This window comes from Malania oleifera, chromosome 13, assembly GCF_029873635.1.
Source record: "Malania oleifera isolate guangnan ecotype guangnan chromosome 13, ASM2987363v1, whole genome shotgun sequence".
Taxonomy (NCBI): domain Eukaryota; kingdom Viridiplantae; phylum Streptophyta; class Magnoliopsida; order Santalales; family Ximeniaceae; genus Malania; species Malania oleifera.
This window is the reverse complement of record NC_080429.1, coordinates 5,783,204-5,791,275: the sequence shown is the minus strand read 5'-3', so window position 1 is coordinate 5,791,275 and position 8,072 is coordinate 5,783,204. Positions and strand designations below refer to the sequence as shown.

The window sequence follows — 8,072 nt, the reverse complement described above, 5'->3', positions numbered from 1 at the left end:
CAATGAAAATTGAATCTTACCATACTTTGTGATGACAAACTTGCAGCTTTATTCGAATACTCGAAAACCCACTTCAAAGTCTATCTATGTTCTTTACTTGAATTTACCAAAAGATTAATTATCATACTAAATAAATATGCATAATTTGGAGAAGACGTAACATTAGCATATCCTTGACATCTCCTCCATACAATACTCTTCTAACTATGAACATCGGTTTAAAATGATTTGACCATTTAGGTATTTCAAACGATTTTCTTGTCTTTATAATTTTCTATCTCAAGGATTCTTCCAATATAACCAAGATCTCTCATTTCAAAATAGTTTCTTTCAATGTTTGTTATGTTTTGGTTCAATTGCTTTAATTACTATCTCATGACTACTCTCAAACATTGGATAAAAATATTATCCAATGTTTAATTCCTTTTTTTTTTATCCAATTTATTTCATCATTTTTTTTAAAATTTTTTTAAATTTCAAGTTTTTAACTTTTTTCTAATAAACAAACAAAATAACAACAATTACAATAAAAAAATTAATAATATGACAAATAAAGATAGAAAAGGTTTTTTACATTCACACAGTGCTCTCGCTATTACCTCACCCCCAAATTAAAAGAGAGAGTCAACTCATTTTGAAGTGCTATTTTTTTTAATCCTAGAAGCATATATCATCATTTTATTTTGCATGACGTCGGGGTCCTATTTGATAGAACCTAAGGAAATTTATTTTTTATTTTTTATTTTTTAATCTTTTGGAAGTCCATATTAGATGTTGACTCCCTCTAGTTTTAAAAGGCGACTTTACATTTTGAGACAAAAAAAATAGAAAATATCTTTAAATTTTTTTTTTTTTTTAAAGATAGGCGTCCTTTTGAAAAGTAATATAGTCTTGATGCCGTGAAACATTGAGCAAAGTTAGGTTGTTTAGTTGGAGGTAGGATCAATCTTTACCATCCAAAAGTTGTGAAATTTTTTAGGATCTACGTACATACTTTAAGCACTTAATAAAGATGTCAAATTTGTACCTTTCTTTTTTTTTAAGAAAGGTGGCACCTCCATTTATTTATTGATAAACCCTTACTTTTGGCAGAATAATACCATGGTTACAAGACAATCAATGAGAGAAACAAAAGCCAAAGCTATAAAGGCCTAAAAAAAAAACAACACCAACAACCAGCCAAAACATGATTATAGGTCCAAACAAAACAAAATAAAACAAGGACCTATAAAACAAATCTCATACAACAAAACAAGCAAAAGATAAACAACATAAAACATAAACCAAAACCAACAGGAAATCAGCTAAACAAATCTCATATAAGCCGTACCCATCTTCTCCAGTTTATACAACCCATTGATAACTCTAAGGAGTTGACTACTATTTGTAAACAAATTATTCCTCCCCATAGCACCTTGACGAGTTAAGGCATCTGCCACTTTGTTTCCTACTCTATACCAATGCTTTATCGAAAAGTCTACTTCCTCTAGTAGACCAATCAGTTGCTCCCAAAAATCCCACAAATATCACAAGGAGCACCTACCGGATCTTATCCAATTTACAACAATATTCGAATCACATTCAATATCAATACTAGTATGACCAAAATGTTTGCAAATCTTTATTCCCTCCAACACATCTCTCAATTCAACTTCATTATTTGAATAAGAACCAAAATATTTTGAAAAACCAAAAACAAAAGAACTTGTATGGTTTCTAAGGATGCCACCACCACCCGCCGGCCCTGGATTCCCCAAACTGCTCCTGTCTAAATTTAATTTCAACCACCCTTACCCCGATTTTAGCCATCTCACACATTGTAGAGTTTTAATTCTTTTATTCACAATTTGCACTTCCAGATTCTGCAATATCCAAAAATCAACATCTTTTAATTGAGTCATTCCTATCATGTTCTTACTCAAAACCCCCACCCAATACTTAATGGACAACCACACATCTGTAGTACTTTCCAATTTCCCTTCATTCGAGCCGCACATCTCCTTCTCCACAGCCTCCAAACTATTAAATAAGGAATCAAGCCCATCAATGATCTCAATTGAGAAAATCTAAAAGCCCTATTAAACCACATTTAGACTCTTTCTTTTCAACTTTGTTGTCTAAGGAAAGGAATGCCTACCTCCACCGAAACCGTCCTCCCAACCTCATTAGCAAAGTCTCCCTTATTTAACACATGCTCCATATCTTTTGGCTGCTTCATCTCACAACAATTACACGCCGAAACCAGCAAAACCCCCCACCCTTCTCACCTTTTCATCAACACTTAAGCACTTAAAAACGGTCTTCCACATGCAAATAGTAATTTTCTTCGGTAACCATTTATTCCAGACCCACTTTGCCCAATCAAACTTTGAAACTCTAACTCTGATAACTCTGTATCAAATTTGTACCCAACCATTATATTTCATTCCAAAGTCTTTTATTTTTTGAACTATTTACTTTTATGACAGTTTAACTAAATTAGATTAAATTATTATTGTTATTATTTTTTTCACCAACCGACCCAACTTATTTCCTCTCTTCTTGCATTTGAAAATTCTAGCTGCCCACAGTTTAACCTTGCTGCCATATTGCTCTTAATTGTTCCACATGAACATCTTCCCTGCTATATACCCACATCTCTCTCTCTCTCTCTCTCTCTCTCTCTCTCTCTCCTTAATTAACTAGCTCCTGCAAGCTCTTGGGCTCTGACCAACACTCCAACGGCTATCCTTTCTCTCTTTGGTGAATATGTGTTCCTAATTTTTCATTCTCCTTGAAATGCTATGCTTTCATGTCTCCATGATTTCCCTGTGATGTCCTCCAAACAGACCTTTAAGCCGTAAAAGCAAAATCACTGAGGTTCATTTATCATAAGAAGCTGATGGTGATAGTTTAGTCACTTTCGCATGCACCATCTCTCAACATATTTCCCTTCTCTTCTTCTTGATCTTGACAATCTAATCACGTTGTCATCTGAAGATTTTCTCCTTTTCCACTTTCAGCTGAAGATTTCCTCCTCCCGTTAGGCCATTTTCCGGCTTTACCGGTCGAGCAAGGGCGGTTTTACGACGACCTGTGGGGAAATGGGTGATAGTTTGTCTGGCCTTTTCGAACAAGAAACTGAGTTCGGGAGCGAAACCAACTTCACTGGAGCAGCTTCTCCCGAAGATATTTTCAGTATTCTCGAGACACTAGAGAATGTATCGGAGTTTTCTCCATTAGGGGAAGCTGTTCCGAGCTCTAAGGAAGGAGGAGAAGAAGCTACAAGTGCTGCTCCGAGATTGGCGTCTCAGAAGTCTTCTTCTTCTAGTGTCCTACAAGAGTACTCAGAGACCGAGATCGAGGCTGAAGCTTCCCCTAAAAGCAAGAGACCGAAACTCGCAGCCACAGCTTCTTCCGAAGATGCGAACGCTTCGGATGGGCAGCAAAGGATATCTCACATAACTGTGGAGCGCAACCGAAGAAAGCAAATGAACGAGCACTTATCGGTCTTACGATCACTCATGCCTTGCTTCTATGTCAAAAGGGTAAAGTCATCCTGAACTTGCAATTCCAACAATTCTTTTCATATATAGTTCAACTTTCCTAGTCCTCAATTACATTCCTCCTCACTTGTTGCAATCTTTCCCCAAAAAAAATCTTAGCTACAAAGAAAACAATATGGTTGAGATTAGCATATTCTAATTAATGTAAAACTTGAGAATGGGTTGTTCTTTTTCTAGTTTTTTAAATTTTTAAAATTTTTTTTTTTGGTATTCAGCGTAAATGGGTCTTTCATTATTCATCATATAGATGTAAGATTATTGTCTAGCAAAAAACAGTTCAACTAATTCCCATTTGAAGTTTAATCATTCAAGTATGCATTCTAGAATTTCATTAACATTGGTCATGATTGCAGCTCCTTCCATGGCCACTTCTTACTTCATATTTCCTATTTTTCTTCCTTTTTGATTTGGGTAGGGAGATCAAGCGTCGATTATCGGCGGGGTTGTCGACTATATCAGCGAGTTGCAGCAAGTTCTACAGTCGCTCGAGGCGAAGAAACAACGGAAGGTTTACAGCGAAGTACTAAGCCCTAGGCTGCAAGTTTCAAGCCCAAGGGTGCTACTACCCTCATCACCACTTAGCCCTAGAAAGCCTCCACTTAGCCCTAGACTGAGCTTGCCTATAAGCCCAAGAACACCACAACCAAGCAGCCCTTACAAGCCTAGGCTGCAGCAAACAAGTTACCTTAGTAGTTCACCCACCATGCCCACTACTACTTCAGTACTTGATCCATCTCCTACTTCCTCTAGTACTTCCTCCATTGACAATGCTAATGAGCTCGTTGCGAATTCAAAATCGGCGATCGCGGACGTGGAGGTGAAGTTCTCCGGCCCGAATGTTCTCCTAAAGACAGTTTCGCCCCGAATTCCTGGCCAGGCCTTGAAAATCATATCCGCCCTCGAAGACCTTTCGCTCGAAATTCTCCATGCGAGCATCAGCACCAGTGATGAAACCATGTTCAATTCATTCACCATCAAGGTAATTAAACCATATAGTACATATGCAGTTTTTGAGTTTCTTCTTTTTTCCTTCTTGTTTCTAAGTGTTGCAAGAACCCTAACTTAAATTGTGTGGTCCAAAAACACAAAACGAAAAACATATTAAAACTCTGTTGCTTCAGCGAGATTCTCTACAATGTATTGCTTCATTGCAATTTACTCTAGCTAGAATTTAAGTGAAAAAAGACAGACATACCCAATTTCTCATTTAAATTCAGAGTGCAGTACATGCATAAAGTAGACCCTACTTGCTTCTTGGCTTACTTCACCTGTGCCTTCTCTGAATCATAATTAAAGTTCTATATTTTCATTTGCTCTCCCATATTTTCTATTTTTATTTTTGCATAGATATTTTGTTTTTGTTAATTCTTCTTTAACCTCTCTTTGTTCTCAATTTTTTTCACTTCAAATTTTTCTTCCAACAATATGGAAAAGTTCTGATCGAGAACTTTGACCGGAGAAAGGAAAATAAGAAACAAACTCATTTCTTATTATATTTTTTCTCAATATTAAATATTATTAAAAATAAAAATATATTTTAATATAATTAAAAAATAAGAAAAATCAAATATTAATTATGTGTAAATTTAAAATATTGTTTATTAGTTTGCTTTATATTTTATTTTCTTTTTCACTTTCTTTGATAACCAAATATGAAAAAGAAGTGAATTATTTCAAAATTTCCTTTCCAAAGGGACCCTATAGATTAGAGAAAGGAAAGGAGAGAATTTACATTTTCATGTTTGGTGGCCATGAAAAGTGAAAAAGGAAATAAAAAAATATATCAAATTAATGAAAAAAAATTTGATTTTATACATCATTAACATTTAATTTTTTTAAAAAAATTTAGTTATAGAATAATAAATTTTTTTAATAATATTTTTTTAGAAAAAAAAAAAAAAACGAAAAAATGAGTTTCCTTCTTATTTTCTTTTTCTTTCCTTTATCCACAAAATTCTTGATCCAAATGAACCCTATGAGCCAAGGTTGTTCGGAACTTGAAAAACACAAAAGTGAGGAAAGAAAAATGAAAGATTTTTTTTTTTCTTTCTGATTTAGTAATCAAGGACAACAACAGGGAAAGAACAAAAATAAAATAAACGAGAGAAAAATACTTTAATTTTACATGATAGTAGCCTTTGTGTTTCTTCTTTTCAAAATTCGAAAGTAATACTTGAGATAAAAATTTTTAAAAATTAATTTTCTTCTAATTTTCTTTTCCTTTATTTTTCTTGACCAAAATCTTTAACTAAATAGAGCCAATGAAGTATTTCAGTAAATAGCCAAATATTGGAATAATTAATATTTTTTTAGTCTTATATCTATTTTTCTTTTGAAAATGTATTCTCTTCCCCCCCCCCACCCCCCAAAAGATTTCATGCCAATGAAAAAAAAAAAAGTAATCCACTGCACAAAACTCACATGTATGGGGGTTTAGGGTTTTGGTGTGTGTCCAATCCCACATCGCCTCCCCCCAAGATTTCATGCCAATGAAAAAAAAGGGTAATCCAATTCAAAAAACTCACATATATGTGGGGTTTAGGGTTTTGGTGTGCATCTAGTCTCACATCCCATTTGTTAGCAGTCCCAAGTCAATATATATTTCTCTTAACTCTTTCTTCTTAATACCTAAATTTTGAGGATGAACTCTCTAATTTGGTATCGGAACCGGACCTTGGGCTGCTTAACTCCTTTGTGAGCTGGACTCTTCCTCGCCTCATTTCTCCTGTCATGGGCTCGAGGGGGTTTTCATACCTCGAACTCGTGATTTCGAGGTTACACAGCGGTAACTTTACCATTGTGCCTAAGAGAGAGAGAGAGAGAATTACTGACTGCTTAGTTCAGTAAATCTGGGTGAGGACGACTTGCCAATGGAGCCAAAGCTATTTTAAACTGCGAATCATTCAAAGAAAAATAAATCTTTTTTTAAGAAAAAAAAGGGAGAAAGAAATGTAAAAAGGAAAAGAGAAAAGTAAGAATAGGCTGCATGGCATGGCACTGAGGTGCATGTAATTTCACATCCAAATGGAGATAAGGTATTGGGGGTACTACTGCCGGGTGACTGAGCCTTTGTGTTTATTGCTTCTCTCTCGGAAACAACAATTGTCTTCAGCAGTACTAAAAACTAGGATTCGACTGCTCCTGCTTCAGCCTTCAATATGGTCCTCATTTATCATTCATCATCTTTCTTATTAATGACCCCACCTAGCTTGTTTGGCATCATGCTCTGAGCTCCGTTTTTGGTTCACCTTTTCTCTTTTCTTTTCTCGTCTTGACCTTTCTTTTCTTTGTTTTTTTTTTTTTGGGATCAATCATCTTGTTGTTGATTAATTAGTTGATTTTTTTTTGTTCAACTTTTGTATTCAACGTTGAAGCTAACAATTGGGTACTGCGGGATTGGTTTTTTCTTTTGATAGATTGGAATTGAATGCCAACTCAGTGCAGAGGAGCTCGCTCAACAAGTTCAACAAACATTCTGCTAATTACACGTTTGATACATAACAGATAGAATGGAATAGGGTGGAATGGAATTTTGGATTTATCATACGACTTCTTCAAATTTTCATTTTATTCCATTCAAATCCTATTCTATTTCATCAGCCAAACGTAAGTACTTACTAATTAATCATAGTTAGGTTTACTCCCAGGTCCCAACCCTAGTAGTAAGATGTGTTTGGAATGACTTATAAAAATGACTTGTGTGACTTTTAACTCAAATACTAAACTTTTTTACCCAAACAAGTCAAAAAGAAAAAAAAAAATGATTCATTTGAGTTAAATGTTGCAAAATTCATTTTTATAAGTTGTCCCTCCAAAGATATTACATGGGGATGGCAATTATCATGCATAATTTTAATAGTATTCATCATGCTCAGTTGTAGTTTGGTCATATGTGACTTATAGTTGCTTCGTGTAACCCTTTTAATGTTAAGCGTGCATTGTTAATCTTTATTTCTATTTATGAATGTAGTTGATTATTTCTGGTCTTTTTTATGTGGAATTTATTTCACAATTTAGGTAATCAACCAAAATTTAGAATTTTGGGAAGTTCTTAACCAATGATTAGCTGTTTGAGGCAAATTGTCCTCTGATGATTCAAAATTCAAGAATTAGATTAGTTATCTAAGATGTAATAACTAGATATATTAATTTAAATTTTACGCAACATGTGGAGTTATTAATGTTGTTATCATTAATGTTTTTGTATCATTTAATTAACTTGTAAGTTTTGCAACCTCATGATATCGAACAGGTAATACTTTATAGCACGAATCTCCAGGGGTTATTATGTTTGGCTACATGGGTTCACACCTAGCTATATCTATTGGGGCTTGCAAAGTAGATCAAAATTTGAGTCAAGCTATTCTGGTATATGTGTTGATATCATTACCCTATAGAAGTTAATGATTTTTGACAGAAATGGAGAAGGGTGTGGTACAAGGTTAGGTAGCTGTTCTGCCAAAAGGCACGGCAGGCAATGATGGTATTCTTAGCTAGCAAGAAACCAAATTCATCATTGTTCTTCCT

The 8,072-nt window shown here is 34.6% G+C and overlaps 1 protein-coding gene across 1 annotated transcript; it reads left to right on the top strand.

The window, feature by feature from the left end:
* Positions 1-2,641: 2,641 nt before the first annotated feature.
* LOC131145429 (transcription factor SPEECHLESS) lies at positions 2,642-7,522 on the top strand. Its single transcript, XM_058094485.1, has 3 exons — positions 2,642-3,527; positions 3,961-4,524; positions 6,962-7,522. The coding sequence occupies exons 1-3, from the start codon at positions 3,084-3,086 to the stop codon at positions 7,025-7,027; spliced, it is 1,074 nt and encodes a 357-aa protein (XP_057950468.1). The 5' UTR covers positions 2,642-3,083; the 3' UTR covers positions 7,028-7,522.
* The last annotated feature ends 550 nt before the right edge of the window (positions 7,523-8,072 follow it).

Coding starts and splice junctions, on each gene's coding strand:
- LOC131145429 (XM_058094485.1), top strand. CDS start 3,084: ATGGGTGATAGTTTGTCTGGCCTTTTCGAACAAGAAACTGAGTTCGGG. Junction 3,528..3,960: donor CTTGCTTCTATGTCAAAAGG/GTAAAGTCATCC, acceptor TGATTTGGGTAG/GGAGATCAAGCGTCGATTAT. Junction 4,525..6,961: donor TCAATTCATTCACCATCAAG/GTAATTAAACCA, acceptor TTCTTTTGATAG/ATTGGAATTGAATGCCAACT.